This window comes from Macaca mulatta, chromosome 19 (genome assembly GCF_049350105.2).
Source record: "Macaca mulatta isolate MMU2019108-1 chromosome 19, T2T-MMU8v2.0, whole genome shotgun sequence".
Lineage (NCBI taxonomy): Eukaryota > Metazoa > Chordata > Mammalia > Primates > Cercopithecidae > Macaca > Macaca mulatta.
The window spans coordinates 46,412,693-46,434,669 of record NC_133424.1 but is presented as its reverse complement, the minus strand read 5'-3'; the positions used below and the strand labels follow the sequence as shown (position 1 = coordinate 46,434,669).

The following is a 21,977-nucleotide window of genomic DNA, read 5'->3' as shown; positions in this document are numbered from 1 at the left end:
AATAAGCATGTACCCCCTGGTTATGACTATCTGATCTGCCTCAATCCCTGAGGGACTCCAGACACCTCTCCTAAGACCTTTTGGCCCACACTATAATCCAGGAGATAAAGGAACTAAAAAGCAACACCTGCCAGGGACTCTGACCCAGCTACATAGTCTGGAGACACTTTTAAAACATTCTGAATATTGTCCAGGTGCAGCAGCTCATGCCTGTAACCCCAGCACTTTGGGAGACTGAGGCGGGCAGATCACCTGAAGCCAGGAGTTCAAGACCAGCCTGGCCAACACAGTGAAACCCCGTATCTACTAAAAATACAAATATTAGCTGGGACTGGTGGCACACGCCTGTAATCCCAGGTACGCGGGAGGCTGGCAGGAGAATTGCCTGAACGCGGGAGGGGGAGTTTGCAGTGAGACGAGATTTCACCACTGCACTCCAGTCTGGGCAACAGAGCAAGACTCCATCTCAAAAACAACAACAACAACAAAACTATTCTGAATATCATTTCTGCCCCCAGGACGGAAAATACCAAAGGATTCTTCTCTTGAAAAAAAAAAGGGCTGGACGTGGTAGCTCACGCCTGTAATCCCAGCACTTTGGGAGGCTGAGGCAGGCGGATCATGAGGTCAGGAGATTGAGACCATCCTGGCTAACATGGTGAAACCCCGTCTCTGCTAAAAATACAAAAAAGTTAGCCGGGTGTGGTGGCAGGCACCTGTAGTCCCACCTACTCGGGAGGCTGAGGCAGGAGAATTTTGAACCAGGGAGGAGGAGCTTGCAGTGAGCTGAGATTGTGCCACTGCACTTCAGCCTGGGTGAAAGTGCAAGACTCTGCCTCAAAAAAAAAAAAAAAAAATCAGTACCTCCAAAGAAAAGGCCTCCCCCAGCACTGAGAAGTGCCACCACACCACATCTGAGGCCTCAACAAGAAGCCAGCAGGCAGAGAAGCTCCCTCATGAAACCCAAGTTCCCTGGAACTATCTCGGTGCCCCACACCCTAAATAGGAACTGGCAGCCAAGGATTACAAGATATTCAGGGAATGCATTGCCCAGAGGAAGGCATAAGCCAGATCAACGGCAGAGACCACAGGAATGCAAAGGACAGCCATACTGGTGTGCAGTGCTCATGCACCCCGGGGCAAGACAGTCTAGACTCAAATTCTGGTTCTACCACTCTTGGCTGTATTGCCTAAGGCAAGCTGAGTAACCTTTCTGGGCCTCAGTTCCCTTTCCTGTAAAATGGGAGTAATGACAGTTCCCACCACACAGGATGATCACAAGCATCGAATGACTGAATATCCAAAAGTTTAGCACAGTGCCCAGCATGAATAAGCTCTCAGCAAAAGTCAGCCTTGGCTGTTAATGTTTGCTCAGCACTCCCTCCTCCTTCTGGAATAACTCCCCCTTTCTTTGTGGGAGGACATTGCCCTCCCTTCCCCAGTTATAACCCAGGCTACAAAAGGAAGTATGTGACCTTCCCTGAGACCTTTGAAATCCTAAGTAGGGATATTGAGTGACAGCTAGGTACTATAGACTGAATTCTATCCGTCCCACGGAATTCCGTATGTGATGGTATTTGGAGCGAGGGCTTTTGGGAGGTAATTAGGGTTAGATAGGATCATGAGGGTGGGGCCCTCATGATGGGATTAGTGCCCTTATAAGAAGACACCAGAGAGCTTGCTCTCAAGCTCACAAGCCCACCCACATATGGAGAGGACATGGTGAAGACAGAGCAAGAGAATGATTGTCTGTGACCCAAGGGGAGCCCTCGACAGAAACCAACACTGATGGCACCTCAATCATGGACTTCCCGTCTCCAGAACTGGGAGAAATTAATTCCTTTTTTTTTTTTTTTTTTTTTTTTGAGACGGAGTCTCGCTCTGTCGCCCAAGCTGGAGTGCAGTGGCCGGATCTCAGCTCACTGCAAGCTCCGCCGCCCGAGTTTACGCCATTCTCCTGCCTCAGCCTCCCGAGTAGCTGGGACTACAGGCGCCCGCCACCTCGCCCGGCTAGTTTTTTGTATTTTTTAGTAGAGACGGGGTTTCACTGTGTTAGCCAGGATGGTCTTGATCTCCTGACCTCGTGATCCGCCCGTCTCGGCCTCCCAAAGTGCTGGGATTACAGGCTTGAGCCACCGCGCCCAGCCAATTCCTATTATTTAAGTCATCCAGTCTGTGGTATTTTGTTACGGTAACCTGAGCAGATTAAAACCCTAGGTGAAGCCTGGAAGCTTTGAGCTAGGAAGCTCAAATAGGAAGGAGCCATTTCCTTCCTAGGTGGAAGAGAAGCAAAGATAGAGGAGGAAGAGAGGCCTGGGGGCTTTCATGCCCAGCCTCTAAGCAACCCAGAGGCTCAGCAGTGACAGCCATTTATCCTTGATGAATTTCTGTCACATATATCGAGGAACATGGACCAATACATAGAGCAACTCAGGTCAGCAAAGACTCAGTAAATTAATGCAGAGATGTGAGAATGCTTTATCAATTGATAAGTGTGGACACAGCTGCTATCCCCCACCCCCTACAGGTCCACTTTTGTGCAAAACAGAAAAGTTCCCTTCTGTAAGGCACTTTATTTCCATCTGTTGTAGGATTGTTTTAATAGATTCTGTAAGAATGAGATGCTTTACTGCTGTCACTAGAAAACTGGAACAGTTATAAAGACCGACAAAGGGAATAGCATAGCCTCAGAGGTGGTGCTCTTGTTTAGTGCCCAGTCTGCACAACTGTACATGTCTCTCAGCCTGGGAGTGGCCTACACCACAATACTTTCCAGCTGGGGGTCTGCCCGTCAAATAAGGATCATCACACAGGCATTAGAGGCGATCTGTTGCCTTATCTCAGCTCAGTCTCCTTTCCCACACCTTCTGGTAATACTAACTCACTTGTCCAGAGGAAACCCCCCTCTTCCCTGACTGGTGGTCTGTGTGGTTCAGGCATGGCTGGCTGAACCTCTTCTCTAGCCCCAGGGTGAGGCACGAGACTCAGGCCTAACCAATGAGAATAGCTCATTTCTCAGGCTCTCATTGGTTCAGACATGAGCATGTGACTCCAGCTGGACCAATGAGAATCAATTCTAGGCCTCAGGCTAGAAATAATGGGAAAGATTTTGTTCTCCAGCCACCAGATATGTGACCTAAAGTTAGAAGTATGGGACCATCTCTGCCATCCAGAGGGGAGAAGTTAGTCGAGAATGAAGACAACAGAACCAAGAGAGGGAACAAAGCATTCATGACAGTGCTTATGCACCTTGATCCAGCTATGCCTGAAGTTGGATACTTCTAGACTTCCCAGAACTTATACAGCCAATCAGTCTTGTATGTGTGTGTGTGTGTGTGTTTTTAAGGTGAATTTTCTATATTTTGCAACTGAAAAGCTCCTGTTCTAACATTAAGGAGATGTACAAAAAAGAAATATCCACAGGCACATTTTATAGCACCAGCCTCCGAGGGGAACTGATGGCAAGAAAGTTCTACCAGTTAGGGAAACACTGCATACTACATGCTGCCCCTTGAGGATCCTTTGCTGCAAATTAGCTTAATCAAGACTCTCAGAAGTCCTGCCATAAAGAAACATGGTTAACTTTAACTCAGGGTTCCCCAAATAACTTTGACCACAAACCCAAAACATTTTTTTTAAATGTGTTAACAATTCCCCAAACAGGGGCATCGAGAAACGTACTGAGGGAAATGTTGACCTAGATAGAGAATTAAATAAAAATCGTAGGCTCTTGCTCTCAGTCCCATGCTGTACCTGTTTTGGTGCTCTTGTGTGTCTCTGGATCTGTCACTAGAGGCCCATCCACTCCTGTCGGTCGCTGGGTCTGGGTCTGGGTCTGGGGTTGTGGTGTTTCTATTCAGGTCAGAAGAGCAAGGAGGGAAGAAGAAAAAAGAGTGAATTGGGGTCGGGCACAGTGGTTCATGTCTGTATTCCCAGCACTTTGGGAGGCCGAGGTGGGCAGATTACCTGAGGTCGGGAGTTCAAGACCAGCCTGACCAACATGGAGAAACCCTGTCTCTACTAAAAATACAAAATTAGCCAGGCATGGTGGCTCATGCCTGTAATCACAGCTACTCGGGAGGCTGAGGGAGGAGAATCACTTGAACCCGGGAGGCGGAGGTTGTGGTGAGCTGAGATTGCACCATTGCACTCCAGCCTGGGCAACGGGAGCAAAACTCCATCTCAGAAAAAAACTAAGAGGCTGGCAAAACCTGAAGACGTCAATATACCAAGTGTCACTGTAGGGATGGGAAGGGGGACTCTCTCCTGCACACTGCTGGTGGGTGAGGAAGTGGGCACAGCCACTTGGGAAGGCAACTTTTATTTTTACTTTTATTTATTTATTTATTTTTGAGACAGGGTCTCACTCTAGCCTGAGCTGGAGTGTAGTGGTGCAGTGGTGCTCACCGCAGCCTTGAACTCCTGGGCTCAAGTGATTCTCCCACCTTAGCCTCCCAGGTAGCTGGGACTACAGGCACATGCCACCATGCCCAGCTAATCATTTTGTACTTTTTGTAGAGAATAGGTTTTGCTTTGTTGCCCAGGCTGGTCTCAAATTCCTGGGCTCAAGCGATCCACCCGCCTCAGCCTCCAAAAGTGCTGGGATGTCAGGCATGAGCCACCGTGCCTGGGCGGCAGGAGGGCAAATTTTAAAACATGAAGCATGCATGTTCTTTGCCCTGTACTGTTTTGGATAAAAGCACAGGCTCTGGTGCCAGATTCCTGGACTTTGATTCCTGCTGCGTCCGTGACTTGCTGTGAGACCTTGAACCAGTTACTCAGCACCTCTGTTTCCTTGTCTGTAAAATGGGGACAATGGTTATTTCTGCCTCTTAGGGTTTGCGTGAAGGTTGAATGAGTTAACCTACGCAAAATATTTAGAACTATGACCAGCGCATAGTCAGTACATATTCCAAGTGCGTTTGCTCAAGGAGGAAGGGACAAGGTTGCTTATTGTGGCACTGTGTGTAGACAGAAAAAGCTGGAAACGGCCAACATGTGCATCAAGAAGTGTGTGACTCCATGAGCTGTGACATAGGCGCCTTGTGGAATACCAGGCAGCAGAGAAAACAAAACGAGTCTTTCTGCAGTGATGTGAGAACTTCCAAACATGCCACTGCATGAAGAAGCAAAGCAAGTTGCAGAACAATCATCCGATCTCCTTAAGCTCACACAAACACAGCACACAGTCAGTGCATTTTCTCCAGGTGATACACATGGGATATGGTATCACTGGGGACCTACCCCAATGCTAACAGTGGGGACCTCTCGGAGACAGAGGGAGAGAACAAGGATTGGGGAGGGGAGGTGACAAAGGGGTTTAGTTTTGCCTACAATCATTTCGTTCTTTCCAGGTAGAATGTGTTTACGTACTACTGTGTCTTTAAACATCGATTGAAAAAATTGGGGAGCACTTTTTTTTTTGAGACAGGGTCTCGCTCTGTTGCCCAGGCTGGAGTGCAATGGCGAGATCTTGGCTCACTGCAACCTCTGCCTCCGGGTTCAAGTGATTCTCCCACCTCAGCCTTTTGAGTAGCTGGGACTACAGGAGCACACCAATGCACTTGGCAAATTTTTGTATTTTTCTGTAAAGATGGAGTCTCACTGTGTTGCCCAGGCTGGTCTAGAACTCCTGAGCTCAAGTGATCCATCCACCTTGGCCTCTCACAGTACTGGGATTATAGGCGTGATCCACTGTGCCTGGCCGGGAGCACTTTTTGAATTATACTCCAAGAAAACATCCAAAAATTGTTCAAAAAATTCAAAAAAGGGATCAGAGAAAAAAGAGATGAAAGGAAGAAACAAATGGGACTGGCACACAGAGGCTTTCTGGGGGTGTTTGCAAAGTTCTGCTCTTTGACCTGGTTGGTAGTTACATAGGGATTCAATTTAGAGTAAGTCATTACATTGTAAATTTATGGGTTTTGTATTTTTCTATATGCACGCTAATTTCACAATTTCAAAAGTGTTTTGGTTTTCTTTTTCTAAAAACTTGAATGGAGTTGGCTGACTGCTCCACCCAAAGTAAACCAGGGCATTCAGAGCTGGGGGTAGGGACTGAAATGGGCAACCAAAGACCTAGAATGTCAGAGAAGAGGGGAAACTTTGTTTGCCCTGGTCCTGTCCCCATCCCCTGCCCCTGCGCTACTCACCATCAGCAGGCCAGGTTGGGGTCGGAGGGGTGGCCTGGAGTTCTGTGTAGACTGCGTCTGGAGTCCAGAAACAAGGGGTCAGGGAGAGAACAGGAGAGAGAAAAAGAAGTGGACAAGATCTATGGATGGAGATGCCAAAGATTCCCATAGCAACTCAATTTTAGTGTAATAGAAATGGCTTAATTAATCCAGCCATTTGCTAACTGCTGAAATGTGCTACCAATAGGTCCTCTTCTTTGGGACCTTACGTCCCACAGATGCCACACTACAGCTCCTTCTTCGAGATGCTGGCTGCAAATTAGCTTTCTCAAGACTCTAAGAAGTGCTGCCTAAAAAAAAAGTGTTAGGCCGGGCGCGGTGGCTCACGCCTGTAATGCCAGCACTTTGGGAGGCCGAGACGGGCGGATCACGAGGTCAGGAGATCGAGACCATCCTGGCTAACACGGTGAAACCCCGTCTCTACTAAAAAATACAAAAAACTAGCCGGGCGCGGTTGTGGGCGCCTATAGTCCCAGCTACTCGGGAGGCTGAGGCAGGAGAATGGCGTGAACCCGGGAGGCGGAGCTTGCAGTGAGCTGAGATCCGGCCACCGCACTCCAGCCTGGGTGACAGAGCGAGACTCCGTCTCAAAAAAAAAAAAAAAAAGTGTTTAACTCAGCCTCCCAAATGCCCTTGCTCTGAGAAAAAGCCCCAGAACTTCCTTTAGGGAGCATCCTTCCCTGACTCTTGGTCCCCTTTATGCAGCAGGTCTGACACCAGCCCTGGTGGAGGTTGGACATGGAACCCAGGCCTGGCCAATCAGCTTCCTATGCCTGTGGCCACAGTGGCCAGCTGAGGGATACGACCTGAGCCTGGCCAAAGATAACTCAGTTCTGGGACATTTGCTGGACTGGGGAAGGGAAATTCTCTTGCTGGGATTCTCAGCAGACAGGATGAGAGCCCCAGGCTTCAAGGGATCATCTTGGCCCCATGAGAAGAGACTCTTCCTGGAAATGAAGACAACACAGAGAAAACAGACCCAAGAGGTAGAGAGAGGTTCCTGATAGCATCATTTGAGCACCTAGATCAAGCCATGCCTGAAGGTCTGTACCTGGACTTTTTCGCTACATAAATCTACATAAATTCCCTTGTTGGGTCCCAGTTTGGGATTTTTGTTGCTGTTGTTATTTGCAATGACAGGATCTTGATAGACATGTCCCTCTTTCCTCACCTGGGGCTGGTGTCGGGACCTGAATGTCCATGATAGTTGGGTCTGCTGAAGAAATGGACGTGGTATACTTCAACGTCTGTCCTAGGGAATCAAAGATGAGAAGTCAGGAGGGAGCCTGGCCCCTCCTCTCACCACCCCCGCCCTCCACTCCCTGGTGAAACCTTAGGGGTCCTGTTTGCTGGTGGAATCACTCAGCTTTGACAGTATCAATCCATAATTCTGAAAGGGTTTTCAGCTATGCCAATGCCTGGGAACCCTTCTTCTAGGCCCCCTCCCCGCCCATCCCTGTGGGGTGGGAGAGTCAGTTTAGTCTAGTGAGCCCAGGTGCTAGGGTCAGCCCGGACCCTAGTTTCAAATCCTGCCCCCAACAACTTTCTTGCTGTGTGACCTGGAACAAGTAAAGTCCTTTCTCTGAGCCTCAGTTGCTCCATCTGCAAAGCGGGGATAATAATTGAATCTACTGCACAGGGCTATAGATAGGGTGAAATGACACAGAGCAGGGAAACGGTCTCCCACACTGCTTACCATGTAGTCAGTGCTGGATAACTCCACTGCCCCCACCCTTGCCCAACCTCTGTACCCTCCAGCCTGGACATCCCAGCAGCCTCCTCCCTGGGCTCCCTGCTCCTGTCCCTGCCCCCACAGTCTGTTCCCACCTACAGCCAGAGGGAGCCTGGGACCACCTGAGTCAAGTCAGGGCCTGCCTGGCTCAGAGCCCTGCCCTGGCTGCACTTCGCTCTACATAAAAGCAAAGCCCTCAAGTGGCCCATAGGTCCTCCTCCATCTGGTCCCATCACTTCTCCGTCCTCTCTTCATCCCACTCTGCCCCTTCTCATCCCAATCCAGCCACCCCACCTGCCTGTTATTCTTAAAGCACACCAGACAACACTCAGCCCCCAGACACCTGCAAGGCTCATTCCCTCATTTCCTCCAAGTGTTTGTTGGTCCCAATGTCACCTCCTCAGTGAGGCCCTCCCTGACCACCCAGTTTAAACAATCCTCATTACCTGTACTTTTCTGCAAGCACATAGCACCTCCTAGCACATGATATAATTTACTAATTTGTCTCTCCCCACTAGAGTGTGACCTCTTGTTTTATTCACTGCTGTTTCCCCAGTGCACAGAATATCTAGCACATAGTAGGTGCTCAATAAATATTTGTCAAATGACTGAATGAGTGTATGAAAATCATTTTATGAAGGAGAAGTGAGGGTGCTTTCAGTGGGGCGTGCACTCTGGGTTCTGGGGGCAGGCAGGACAGTTGTTTTCCCAGCTCCCCCACACACTATCCTCTGACACAGCACACTTCCCTTCGCTGAGCCTCAGTTTCCTCATCAGTAAAATGGGCATGACAACAGGTGTGACTGACTGTCAGAGGCAAAGCCTAACTGAGCTAACACACACCACACACCACACCTGCCATGCAGAAGGGATGCTCAATGACCCCCCGCTGTTCCTGTCTTTCAGGAGACACTTTCCAGGCAAGGCTGAGATGTCACCAACTCGTTGGACCAACCCCAGCTCAACAGCTTTGCCTAACTGTGTAATGCCCCAGGACCCAGTGATCCTCTTTTTTGGGAGCCGAGGTTTCCTGGCTGCTGAGTAGAAAACTGACACCAATCTCCCCGCCAAATCAAACTCAGTGAGTTCTTCTTGGAGGTGAAATTGGAGGATGCTCAGCAGGACAGGCCTTGGCCAGACTCACTGGAAGCAGCCACCTGGGTTTGAGGTGTCCAAAGAGGGTGTAACGTCGCCCCGCCATAGGGATCCCCACTTCCTGGTGCCGGCTCAGCGGGAGGGTGACAGGGCGGGACAGAACGTTCACACGCGCCAGCCACCCACCCTGCAGCACATGTAGGGCTGGCCTGGCTGGGGGCTCTGGGGCAGGGTGGAGGCCAGAGACGGGTCTTACCTCTGGTGGGGAGAATCAGGCCAACGATGGTGAGAAGACACAGGCGACCAAAGGGCGACATCTGTGGGACCAGGCGATGCTGGGGTCAGCCATGATGTCAGCGAGGCCGGCCTCTGGCAGCCCCCCGGGGATCCTGCAGCCCCTTCCCTGCCCTGAGCAAACACCTCTGGCTTCCAGGACCCCCTGCCAGGGCAGACGGCTGGACTCAGGGGAAAGGGGAGGGTCTTAGGTGGGGATATCAAACAGTCACCCTGCTTCCTTCCCCTGCAGGTCCCCAAAGAAAACAAGAAGCAACAGATAAATGGATCTCCCAGCAGCTGCAAGGGCCGGCAGGCGCCCCTGAAGCAGAGAAGCACCTCCCTGCGCCTTCCGCCAGGCGCCTATCCCTCACTGGGACTGACGCAAGGAGGGGACTGGGGCAGAGGAGTAGATAGGAGGCCTCTTCCCTCCCCCAGGGGCCCAGAGCCCAGGAGTCGGCAAGGAGGGGAAGGAGGAAGAGTGAGTAACGCCTCCTGCGCTCAGAGGAAAAAGTGAGTTGGTGTCAGGGGCTGCCTTGCAGGGATGGCGCGCTAGGGAGATCTGAGAAGCACTGGTCCGAGGGGGGTGGCAAACAGCTGGGGAGACTGAGGCAGGCCGGCGGGAGCGAGGCAGAGCGGCCCACTGTAGCCCAGGAGAGGAGGCAGAGAGATGTGGGCGTGGATGGGGGACAGAGAGGGGCGGAAGGGGTCAAACCCCTACCCACCTGAGCCCGGCCCGTGGGCAGAGGGGCAGCAGATGGAGGTGGCGCGCGAGAGGCACTTACGTTGGAGCTGGGGGTCCTGAGCCGGCAGCCTAGTGGGGAGAGGGACGCGGCGGTGGCTGCTGCGTCCAGGCGGAGGGTGTGGCCAGGGGAGCGCGAGCGGGCGGGGACCCAGACGGGCTCAGTCATTTCCTCTTGGGTTTCCTGGCTTCAGAGCCCGGGGTGGGAGCAGGAGGGGGAGCCGCTGAGGGCAACGGGGGGCAGGGGTGAGGGCACAGTGGTGGGGGAGGGTGGGGACGGGGATGGGGCCGGCAGGTCTAGGGTGAGTGGACGCCTCTGAGAAAGCAGGGGGAGAAAGGGGAGGGGTCTATTCTGGGGTCGCTGGAGGAAGGGAAAGGACAAATCCGGAGGTGTTGAGGAAGAAGGGATTGGAGGGGGGCAACTCGGGGCACAGGGAGAGGAGAAGGAAGAGGGGGCAACCCCGGGCACGCAGGGGAGAGCTACCCCAGGTTCAGTTCTGCACCCCTACCCACACCGTGCCCCATAGATGAGAACACACAGACAGAACAGGAGAAAAAACCAAATGCACATTTATTAAGCTCAAGACAAGGACACTGAGGGCCCAGGGGGACGGATCTTCGGGGATGAGACAAGGAGGTGCAGGGGGACCGTACACGGGGATGCTGGCGGGGCTGGGCCGGGATGGACTCCCGGATCCCAGGAGCTGGAGGCCTGAGGCCCCGGGTCTGGGGTGCAGACGGGCTCTTTGGGGGATCATCATTGCCAAGGCCTGGGGAGGGACAGCAGGGTGCAGCGGCTCCAGCCTTGGGGTGGGTGGGGCGGCTCATTCCGGGGAGCGCTCCCGGCGCGCGGCTGGGTCCCCACCGCCTCCACCCGGTCCTCAGGCTCCCGCGCTCAGACAGGGTCGGCAGCGGAGGTTCCTCGGGCAGGTGTTACACGCCGCCGCCACCAGGGGCTGGGGAGAGAGGGGGGGTGCGTGAGCCACCAGAGAGGTGGAAACTGCCTCCCTCCCCACAGCTCGTTGGCTCTCCATTCCCCGGCACCATGGAAGCCAGACCCCAGGGACTGTCACCCCTGAGCTAACACTGAGGAGCTGTCTTGCCTTCCACACTCTAATGCCTGGTTCCCTTGGGGACACCTCTGGCTGCTGTCATGGAGAGAAACACCTGCCACGGGGCTGGCGGCCCCAGACCCAACCTGGGCTTTTGGGGCTGTCCCCCTGCCAGAAAGGGAGTCCCCATCCCCATTCCCATCCGCAATCTCCTCCTACACCCTCACTCCTTTCCTACACTCCCTGTCCTGAATATTTGGCTACAACGGGAATTCCCCCATTCCCTAACGGCTCCAGACCATCATTCACCTAGGAGAGACCAGAAACCTGTGCAAAGTCTTCGTCTGTGCCCCGGGTGACAAGGCCAACCCCCATGCTGCCCTATGCATCCATGAGTGCCCTGTTCATGTCTTAAAATTCATTAAATAAGCATGAAACAGGTCCAGCGTGGTGGCTCATGCCTGTAATCCAAGCACTTTTGAGGTCAGGAGTTTGAGACCAGCCTGGCCAACACGATGAACCCTCATCTCTGCTAAAAATATAAAAATTAGCTGGGTGTGGTGGTGTGTGCCTGTAGTCCCAGCTACTTGGGAGGCTGAGGCAGGAGAATCGCTTGAACCCGGGATGCAGAGGTTGCAGTGTTGTAGTAAGCTGAGATCGTGCCACTGCACCCCAGCCTGGGCAATGGAGGACAGAGCAAGACTCCGTCTCAAAAAAAAAAAAAAGGAACCTGAAACAAATTCCACACCAAATACCCCTCAACCACTGAATAACCCGTGTGCCCCTCCTGCTTTTTTTTTTTTTTTTTTTTTTTTTTTTTTTTTTTTTGTTATTGTTATAAGAATGTTATAGGAGACACAGAAATTCTCATTTCTGGTTTTTTACAAGTCTCCAGAAAGGCTGCATTTCCACTAAAAACAGGTCAAGATATTTTTACATAATTAAAATTAACAGCCCCAAGGAGTCAGAATCTTTCATCGACATGCTTGCTTGCCCTGCATCCCTCTCGTTCTCCCTTTACACCTTCCAGGCTTACACCCATTCTCCCTCCTCCACCCTGCAGGCCGTCCTCCTCCCATCCTCCTCCCCTTCCTTCCTGGGCTCCTCCTTCCCACATTCTCCCCGAACACCTCCATCCTCTCCACTCTACCCCCTCCTGTGCTTCCCAGCTTTCTTCTCCATCCTCACACTCCCTGCATCCCATATGTTCTTTTCCAATGTGAATTCTAAAATCTGCATTCTATTCATCTCTCTTTTTGTTATTTTGATGCAACGATTCAGAAACCTTCCCTCCCTCCCTCTGTCCCTTTTCCTTGGCTATTTCATCCTGGATCTGAACGATCAAGTCTGGAAAGCCTCTCCTCGTCTTCCTCAGTGCTCCCTGTCTCTCCCTCCTGACTGACAGAGCTCCTCCCACATGGGGCCCTTCTCTTCACAGGCCTGTAGTTTCCTCTCCTGGGAAATCAGCATGTCCTGGCTTTTACAGGCTTGAGCATTTGTTTCTGGGAATCTCCGTGGACTCTGGGACATGTCACATCTCACTGCCTCCCCACGGTTTAGCATCATCTTTCTTTTCCCTCCCTCCCTTCCTCCCTCCTTGCCTTCCTTCCTCCCTCCTTCCCTTCCTTCCTCCCTCCTTCCTTCCCTCCCTCCCTCCCTTCCTTTTTTCCTTCCTTTCTCTTTTTTTTTCTTTTTTTTTTTTTGACAGAGTCTCACTCTGTCACCCAGGCTGGAGTGGAGTGGTACGATCTCAGCTCACTGAAACCTCTGCCTCCCAGGTTCAGGTGATTCTCCTGTCTCCGTCTCCTGAGTAGCTGGGATTACAGGTGTGCACCACCACGCCCAGCTAATTTTTGTATTTTCAGTAGAGATAGAGTTTCACCATGTTGGCCAGGCTGGTCTCAATCTCCTGACCTCAGGTGATCTGCCCACCTCGGCCTCCCAAAGTACTGGAATTACAGGCATGAGCCACCGCACCCAGCCAGGTTTATCTGCGGCATCTTTCATCTGCGGCATTTCCTCAGCTTCCTAGGGAATTGTCCTGTGATGTCTGCGGGCAGCCCCCCTGCCCAGTCCATCCACAAGACTTCCCAAAACCCTCCCAGAACCACAGTTTCTCACCCTCACCTGAAGAGGGAAGCTCGGACTTACAGGATTTGCAGGTTGGGCTGTGGAGGCAGAGATGAGAGAGAAAAGTAGAAAGAGGTTCAGTAACCATAGGCTTTGGGGAAAACACATGGCAGGCCCAGCGGATCCTGCCCATCTGCTAGGGAGGTACCCCGAGGCCCCCTCCCACTCTCTGCCCACTGCTGCCAGACCTCTCAGACCTGGAGTCCGCCTTCCTGCACTTCACCTTCTTGCCTGTTGGGAGAGAGAGAGACAGAACAAGAAGACAGGACATAGGGTGTAGGATATGCACGAAAGCCAGCAGAGGAACCGGAGGCCCAGGCAGCCCAGGGACGGGTCACACTTACTGATGATGATGAGGATACCCAGCAGGAACAAGATGGTTGCCAGAGTCATGCCCACAGTCTGCACCGTGTTGTAGTCTGGGGAAGATAACGGGGGACATCGAGGCAGGGACAGCACCTGGGCTCCACCTGGAGCTTCAGTCCTGGCTCTGTGTTGCCCAGCCATGGGCCCAGAATCGCCCAGGGAGGCTGCGGGCCACGCTGGACGCTCCTTCAGGGGGCTGATGTGAGGATGTAGGGCATGGGCTTGGGCACCATTAGCTCCCCTTGCCCTCTGTATCCTCTACTTTCCTCCCCTGCTCTCTCGCGCTGCACTTTCCACCCTGGATATATACATAATACTCTCCCTCTGCCACCTCCGCCCTGGCCCTGGTTCTGTCCACCATGGTCGCCCATCTGGCCTCTGCAGCAGCCTTCTCTAGGTTCTTGCTGGCCTGCCTGCACTCCCACCTCTGATAGCCACAAGGACCCATCATTTGAGTCAGATCTGGGCTCTCCTCCGCTCAGAGCCCTCCTCATCCCATTGCCCTCAAGGTAGAAACCAGAGTCCTCACTACGGCCCTCAAAGTCCCATAGGATCCAGTCCCTTTCCTTCTTGGACCTCACCCCACCTCACTCTCCCCATCAATCCTACTCCAGCCACAATGGCCTCCCCGCTGTTCCTGGGGTATATCCGGCCTGATCCTATCCCGGGGCTATCCTCTCCTATCCTATGACTGGCTGTTCCTGCAGCCTGAAAGCTCTTCCTCCAAATATCCACATGGCTCCTTCCCTCACCAATGTCTGGGCTTTGTTTCACTGTGAGCAAAACCTCTGGCTGTCCTGTCCAGAATTTTCCATCCTCTCCTCCACACTTTCCAATCTCATTCCCTTCTTTACTTCACAGGAATTATTCTTACCTAATATTCTTGCCTAATAATATTCTTGTCTTTTTTTTTTTTTTTAAAGAGACATGGTGTCACTCTGTCACCCAGGCTGGGGTGCAGTGGTGCAATTATGGCTCACTGCAGCCTCCACTTCTTGGGCTCCAAGAGATCCTCCCTGCTCAGCCTCCCAAGTAGCTGAGACTACAGGCACACACCACCATGCCCAGCTAATTTTTAAATTTTTTTTTGTAGAACTGGGCACAGTGGCTCATGCCTGTAATCCCAGCACTTTGGGAGGCCAAGGCAAGCAGATCACTTGAGGTCAGGAGTCCAAGACCAGCCTAGCCAACATGGTAAAATCCTGTCTCTACTAAAAATATGAAAATTAGCCAGGTGTGGTGGTGTGGGGGCCTGTAGTTCCACCTACTCGGGAGGCTGAGGCAGGAGAATCACTTGAACCTGGAAGGCGGGGGTTGCAGTGAGCCGAGATTGTGCTATTGCACTCCAGCCTGAGCCACAGAGTGAGACTCTATCTCAAAAAAAAAAAAAAAAAAAAAAAAATCACAATCATAGTTCATTGTAGCTTCAAACTCCTGGACTTGAGCGATCCTCCTGCCTCGGCCTCCCAAAGCACTAGGATTACAGTCATGAGCCACCGCACCTGGCCAATAATATTCTTGTCTAATATATAATTTTCATATTTTGTTTTCTTGAGTATCTGTCTCTTTTCCATTGAGTGGAAGGTCAGGAGGAGGGCAGGAATTCTTGCATTCCTGAATTCTTGTCTGTGTGGTTCATTGCAGTGTCTGCAGCTGCTTGGAGCATTGCCAGGCATAGAGCCTGTGCCCGCTAAGTATTTGTTGAGATATGAATTTATGGAGCACTCACTCTGTACCAGTAGTGGTCCAGGCCTCTACCCTCAAGGAGATGACTTTCATATTCTGATAAATCATTAAAGAAACAACCCCTCCAAAACAAGTCATGCGACTCCAGCTGGGCATGGTGTGACTCTTCCTTGCCAGGGAGTCAGGAGGGCCTATCCCAGCAGAATAGTCTAGGTTTGATCTGAGGCCTGAATAAGGAGGAGCCTTAGCCAGCCGTGTACAAAGCTAGAGGAGAAGCATTCCTGCAGAATCATGGCATATGCAAAGGCCCTGAGATGGGAGATAAATTGACCCCTACGGGAAAAGTATGAATGAGCAAAGGGGTGGGGTGGGGGCAACAGGAGGGTGTTCAGAGGGGAAACTGGAGCCAGATCTACCAGGCCTGGGGTAACTTTTTTGAGCTTCAATGCTATGGAGGAGATTTAATGGCACCAGCCACGTATCTTTCCCACAGTCCTTGTAGGTGGGAACTATTACTGTCCCTTGTTTACAGAAGGGCCCAGAGGGACAAAGTCGCTTGCCCAAGGCCATACAGCTAGTGAGTGGATAAGGCAGGGTTCAAATCCAGGCAGCCTGGCCTCAGAGTCATTGCTTCTAAGATTTTCCTTCATCTGCTTCTCTGACGACACAAAGGCACCGGCCCAGATCCCGGTGAGACCTGAAGGGGGCTCAGAGAGAGGGTGAGGCACCCCCACTCCCCCATCTGGTTCTGCCCTCCACGAACCCAGCTGATGTGAACCACACCCATATATATGATCCTGTGGCCAGTGGCCCAGCACATATCATGTAGCCATAGCTGAAGCCATGTCCGGAGCGACGTGGGAACACCTGCAGCCACTCCCCAGTCCAGCCCCCTCCCCAAATCCAACACTCACCGTAGTAAAATGGGTCAGGTTCCTCAGGAGCTGAGGGAAAGAAGCAGAGAAAAAGAGAAAGAAAGAAAGAAAAAAAAAACTTAACAGTGGATTTCTTAATATTTTTGAGGATCCAGATAGAGGGCCCAATAATTTCTTTGTGGAAGTCAGATAGAGACCCCTTGGTTTGGATGATGTGGCTTCATGGCAGGCCGCAAGGCTGGAAGAGCATAGCCCAAGCTGGATTCCATTCCCTACTCACTCCATCAGTCAGCACCATCCTCTATGCGTTGTACAATCTACCCAAACTACATGGCAGTCCTGGTTCTGGACCCCTGTGGAGGTCTGATGCAAGCTATGGACTCATTCCCTGAAAAACACAGATGCACTCCCTCTTGCACATGATGTCACAAGGTTAAAACAGACCCCATTTCCACTGGTGGTCCAATGAATGTCTCAGCTTCCCCTAAACACTCCCTAAAACTTCTCAGTCACCTGAGGGCTTCCACAGGCACCTGCTGCTACTGCTGTCATCCACTCACTCCTGACACTCCATCCAGTACAGAGAAGCTGTGCTGATTCATACTCCTCCTCTCCTCTCCTCTCCTCTCTCCTCTCCTCTCCTCTCCCCTCCTTTCCCCTCCCCTCCCCTCCCCTCCCTTCCCCTCCTCTCCCCTCTCTTTTCCTTTCCTTCTTTCAGACAGGGTCTTACTCTGTCACCCAGGCTGGAGTGCAGTGGCACGATCTCAGCTCACTGCAACCTCCACCTCCTAGGTTCAAGCAATTCTCCTGCCTCAGCCTCCCAAGTGCTGGGATTATAGGTGTGCACTACCACTTCTGTCTAATTTTTGTATTTTTAGTAGAGACAGGATTTCACTGTGTTGGCTGGTCTGGTCTCAAACTCCTGACCTTCAGTGATCCACTGGCCTCAGCCTCCCATAGTGCTGGGATTACAGATGTGAGCCACCGCATCCAGCCCATTATTACTTATTTCTAAGACACCATCAAGTTTAAAATTCAAACTTGAGTCCGGGCACGGTGGCTCACGCCTGTAATCTCAGCACTTTGGGAGGCCGAGGCGGGCGGATCACAAGGTCAGGAGATCGAGACCACAGTGAAACCCCGTCTCTATTAAAAAATACAAAAAATTAGCCAGGCGCGGTGGCGGGCGCCTGTAGTCCCAGCTACTCAGGAGGCTGAGGCAGGAGAATGGCGTGAACCCGGGAGGCGGAGCTTGCAGTGAGCAGAGATCCGGCCACTGCACTCCAGCCTGGGCGACAGAGCGAGACTCCATCTCAAAAAAAAAAAAAAAAAAGATTCAAAATTGAGTTTGTAATGGTTTTCCCTTTGTGTGTGTGTGTGTGTATGTGTAAATATGTTTGGAACTCTACCGTGTGAAATGTCCCCATCCATTAGAAGACACATAATGATTTCAGAAATGTTCACATGTGGATAAAATGTGTGTGTGCCTCTGGATGCACTTTTCTCCACTTCCTGCCTTCCTGGTCCTAATCACGTTCCCCTGCAGGAGAGCTCAGAACATCCTTCCCATTCAACGAGTTCATCCCAATGGCTCTCGAATGCCTCTGACAGTTCTTATCATATTTGGCCTTTCCTAGAGCAGAATTTGGCAGCAGACTGTCTGCCACATGGGGAGAGGGTGAGGGGTGCCAGGGTGATGCCTGATGTCATGGATGCTCTTCTTCCCCCTTCCAGGCTCAGAGATGGATGGCTCCCTGGAGGTTGGATAGGGCCATGTGACTAATTCTGGCCAAGGAACTGTGAGTAGAAGTGCATTGTCACTTCCAGGCTGGGGCGTTTAAACATTCAGGAACATTCAGGCCTCCAGGCCAAAGCTCTGTTTCACTTCTAGCCTGATGGCCTGAATGTTCACAATGCTGACTGCTCTGGTTTTCTTTGGTGACTGGTCAACCTGTGATGCATGTATAGCCTAAGTGAGAAGTGAACCTGGTTGTCATAAACCCCTGAGACTTTTGGTACTATTTGTTACTGCAGCATACTCTAGCTGAAACTGACTGACAGAAGTGGCCCCAAAGCAACACCTGTTTGTTACCGCAGCATACTCTAGCTGAAACTGACTGATAAGAGGTGGCCCCAAAGAAAGACCATGATTCACACAATGTGTAAGTTTACCCTTCCCAGGTCTCTGTCCAGTCTTCAAAGAGGATGTCTTAGGTTGGTGCTGAGGTATCTTTAACACCTTCCAACCCTTGTTAATCTCCCCCTTTACCTAAGAGAAAACAGGCCTTGGGCTCCGAATCTTCAGCAGGCAATAAAATCTAGGCAGAATTTTGTGGCATTATTTGGTTTTCTCCTTTATTTATTGATGTAACCAGCAAGGGGTAGCTCTGACTCCATTCCAGCCTCCCTGCTAAGCATCTGACGGATATCAGTGCATTTACTCTTAATCTTCATAGCAACTCTTTCATATGGGTGCTATCTTCATCCCCATTTCCTGCCAGGGGGACACCAGACCCACAAAAGCGAAATCACCTGCTTCAGATTGCTCTTATGCTGCCTTCAATTTAAGGCAAAAAGAAGACGAATTTTCCAGCTGGGCATGATGATTAATGCCTGTAATCCCAGCACTTTGGGAAGCCAAGGTGGGCAGATCACGAGGTCAGGAGTTCGAGACCAGCCTGGCCAATATGGTGAAACCCGTCTGTACTAACAATACAAAAATTAGTTGGATGTGGTGGTGCACCCCTGTAGTCCCAGCTACTTGGAAGGCTGAGGCAGAAGAATCACTTGAACCCGGGAGGCAGAGGTTGCAGTGAGCCAAGATTGTGCCACTGCACTCCAGCCTGGATGACAGAGGGAGAGTCCGTCTCAAAAAAAAAAAAAAAAAGAAGAAAATGGTGAATTTTCCAGTTGTGATGGTGCTATAAAATAAAGCTCATTGTTTTTAAAAAGCTAATCCTGGGTTGGGCATGGTGGCCCACGCCTGTAATCCTAAGCACTTTGGGAGGCCAAGGCAGGTGAATTGCTTGAGCCCAGGAGTTTGAGACCAGCCTGGGAAACATGGCAAAACCTGTCTCTACAAAAAATACAAAAATTAGCTGGGTGTAGCGGGGAGTGCCTTGTAGTCCCAGCTACTCGGGAGGTTGATGTGGGAGGATAGATTGAGCCCAGGACTTTGAGGCTGCAGTGAGCTGTGATCGCAGCATTGCACTCCAGCCTGGGTGACAGAGCGAGACCCTGTCTCAAAAAATAAAAGTAAAAAAGCTAATCATTTGAAGGAAAAAAATTAAATAAATAGCAGTGTGAGGAGTATTTGAATAAAGTGAAAATTGTGACGGTAATACTCAAAAGCACCAAGATGGTGAAACACTGCCTCAGGGTCCCTTGTGCTCTGTGTAAGTTTCCCCACCAGAGAGTGAGTAAATTTGTTTGACTCATCGCTGCTGTTCATCCTGACATTTATGAAAGGCTCTCCAAGTTTTCTCGGATGAATGAATGAAGGAATGATTATGAGGCGGTCCTAGGCTGCAGGAGGCTGCAAAAGGTGGATTGTCTCACTAGTCTTTTCCACACACCTGCCCTTCCCCAAAGTTATCAGGAGCCCACTGGGTGAGCACCTGTCCCAGAATCTGGTGTTCCATGCAGGAGATCCTCCTCTGGTCCCTGCTGCCCCAGCAACCTGGGCCCCCAGGCGTGGCTGGGCTAAGGGTGGGGCCAGGAGTCAGGCAAAGGAATGTGCACTACTCCTGGACAGCTGCCAAGGAGATATCAGGAAGGAGGTGGTTGCTATGGTAACTGGGGCATCTCGTGAGGTGAAGAGAGGTGATAGGTCCCGGCATCCCAGGCTGGGTGGGGTCCCTTGTGAGGTCCTGTGTAAGATGCGGGTTTCAATCTTGACCCTCTCCCCTCCTTTTGCACCTCCTGCTGTTGCCCCTGCAGGACTGGCTTCTGGCCAAGCTGAGGGTCCATTTCAGGGACAGGGACCCGGACCCAGCTGTGCTCATGCATCCCTCTTCTGTTCACCCCTAATTCTCCCGCCCGTTCTCTGGCAGGGCGGAGGGAGACAATCTCCCTTCTTCCCCCCTCGCTCCCCAACAATTCATTAATTAGTTTCCTTAAGCAGTTTGCAATGCACAACATGCTTTTCCTCCCCCGGGATTTCCCGAGACCCGCGGTCCCCTCTCATGCTGTGACTGGGAAAGGGGGAGGCAGAGGAGGTGGGGTTGAGGAGTCTGTCCTCCCACCTCTGCCCGTCTGCTGCCATCGATCCTGTTAACCACCACCTCTGCAAAAAGAAGCCCTGGGCTCCCGCCAGGCCTGCTGCCTCAGCCCTGCCCCCTCTCCCCAGGGTGGCTTCCAGCCTCTGCAGCCCCCCCCACCCCCCGCCCTGCTTCGGATTCTGCAGATATGGCTCAGTGCAGCAGCCCCCGCCTTCTGGGAAGCACGGAAGGGAGGGAGTCATCCAAGCAGAATTGGGGTTCCCTTCACGGCCAGGGGCTTCTCAACACCCCTGGTCCATCCCCTGCCCTCAGTGCTGGAGACCCTAGCTGGGCACCCGCTCCCTCTTGAAGCAGTCTGTGCCTTGCTCCTCTGCAGAAGCAGGCTTAGCAATGGGGGCTATTAGGGGGCAACGGTGGAAGTGGGTGTTCAACTGGGTGCATAACTGGGTTAATGGGTGTGGAATGGAAATCAGTGTGCGGCTGGATGGGGGCAGTAGGGGCAGTTAGGTGCATACCCAGGTACACCTCTGGGACTGGAAAACACCCCTGCTGTGGGCTGGGAAGGAGGGTCCCATCACCCCATTCCCACCCATGGGGGTTCACTGCAGTGGTTTGGGCCCCACCCCACACTGCTTCCTTCTCTTTCTATTCCCCTCTTTCCCCATGGGTCCGTCTCTCTCCCTCCGTCTCTCTGCTTCTCTCTCCATAGCAGTCTCATTCCCGCTATCTCCCAGGCTCTCATTTTCTCTCTCTCTCTCTGCATCTCTGTCTACCGTTCTTTGCCACTCGCCTCCACTGGGAATCTCTCTGAGTCCATCTATTTGTCTTCCTGGGTCTTTGTATCTGTGACTCTGGATCTCCTGCCTCTCGGTCTCTGTCTCTTCCAGGTTCTCCCTGTCCATCTCTTGCTATATCCCTTCTCGCTGTCTCTTCCTTCAGCTCTCACTCCTTTCCTCTGAACCTGGCTGTCAAGGGTTTCAGGAAACACACACCCTAGGAGACAGCACTGGAAAGAAGAGGGACATGAACCTCCTCCCCTTCCCTTGCCCACCCCAGGGACCCTGAAATCTTCCAGAACGTCTCTGGCCGCAGACCCACCCGCTCCCACCCTGCAAGCTCATCTCTTCCCGTCTGCTACCACCACGGTGCGGGACCAGCCACCCGGTTGCCATAGCGACCTGTCCGAGCATCCCTTCTCCCGGGACTGCCACTCTCCAACCGCAGGTCTGGCACAGGACACCCGCCGGGGAGGGGGTGTCCCAGAGACCCGGAGGGGCGATCGGGGGGCTGCATTACAGGGGCCTCCGCCCACAGAAGGAGCAGACCTCCCTCCCCCCACTCCCCTGCCTTACCATTGCTGGAATCTCCCGACACCCTCTCTCCTAGGCTCTCAGATCCCGGAGCCCCCCTGCAACCCCCTCCCCAGACGACGCTCACCCTTTGTGGGGGTCTGGGTCGGGGTCGCCATGCTGGGCCGGAGCAGGGGGCTGCTGGATGCTTTGGCGGCGAAGGCGCGCTGCAGCAGCTGGAAGCAGGACGGACCGATATGGGGGGGAGCTGGGGGGAGCCCTGGCGTGGGGGGGCCTGCAGCCAATGGGGGCCCGGGGAGCCCGCC

The 21,977-nt window shown here is 52.3% G+C and overlaps 2 protein-coding genes and 1 long non-coding RNA gene across 17 annotated transcripts in view; 1 reads left to right on the top strand and 2 right to left on the bottom strand.

Moving 5' to 3' along the window:
- The window catches only part of FXYD5 (FXYD domain containing ion transport regulator 5), a 16,349-nt gene extending 6,198 nt beyond the window's left edge, over nucleotides 1-10,151 (bottom strand). For 3 of the 14 annotated variants that reach the window (XM_077982211.1, XM_077982215.1, XM_077982209.1), the window contains exons 1-5: nucleotides 10,077-10,151; nucleotides 9,275-9,457; nucleotides 7,363-7,443; nucleotides 6,153-6,209; nucleotides 3,754-3,852 (exon numbers count right to left, since the gene is read on the bottom strand). In XM_077982211.1, coding sequence (XP_077838337.1) covers nucleotides 3,754-3,852; nucleotides 6,153-6,209; nucleotides 7,363-7,443; nucleotides 9,275-9,335 — 298 coding nt within the window. In that variant the 5' untranslated portion in view covers nucleotides 9,336-9,457; nucleotides 10,077-10,151. Of the gene's footprint in view, nucleotides 1-3,753; nucleotides 3,853-6,152; nucleotides 6,210-7,362; nucleotides 7,444-9,274; nucleotides 9,479-10,016 lie in introns of all 14 variants that reach the window. The other 11 variants (XM_028840232.2, XM_015123656.3, XM_077982207.1 and 8 more) reach the window with 7 other exon arrangements.
- Nucleotides 9,575-18,305, top strand: LOC144337410 (uncharacterized). Its single transcript, XR_013410498.1, has 3 exons — nucleotides 9,575-9,804; nucleotides 17,877-17,941; nucleotides 18,177-18,305. It is a non-coding gene; the product is annotated as an uncharacterized LOC144337410 (long non-coding RNA).
- On the bottom strand, nucleotides 10,583-21,910 carry FXYD7 (FXYD domain containing ion transport regulator 7). Of its 2 annotated transcripts, none has more exons than XM_028840238.2 (6): nucleotides 21,800-21,910; nucleotides 16,182-16,211; nucleotides 13,560-13,634; nucleotides 13,404-13,446; nucleotides 13,213-13,253; nucleotides 10,583-10,989 (listed from the first exon to the last, which is right to left on the bottom strand). In XM_028840238.2, the coding sequence occupies exons 1-6, from the start codon at nucleotides 21,828-21,830 to the stop codon at nucleotides 10,967-10,969; spliced, it is 243 nt and encodes an 80-aa protein (XP_028696071.1). In that variant the 5' UTR covers nucleotides 21,831-21,910; the 3' UTR covers nucleotides 10,583-10,966. The 2 variants fall into 2 exon arrangements, with proteins under 2 accessions (XP_028696071.1, XP_077838363.1); XM_077982237.1 differs by having other exon boundaries at nucleotides 13,413-13,446.
- Between the last annotated feature and the right edge of the window lie 67 nt (nucleotides 21,911-21,977).

Bases quoted from the DNA above. Each gene is read 5' to 3' on its own strand.
- FXYD7 (XM_028840238.2), bottom strand. From the start codon at position 21,830: ATGGCGACCCCGACCCAGACCCCCACAAAGG. The intron at 16,212-21,799 runs GTGAGCGTCGTC...TCTTTCCCTCAG, and splicing joins GACCCAGACCCCCACAAAGG to CTCCTGAGGAACCTGACCCA. The intron at 13,635-16,181 runs GTGAGTGTTGGA...TATCTTCCCCAG, and splicing joins ACCTGACCCATTTTACTACG to ACTACAACACGGTGCAGACT.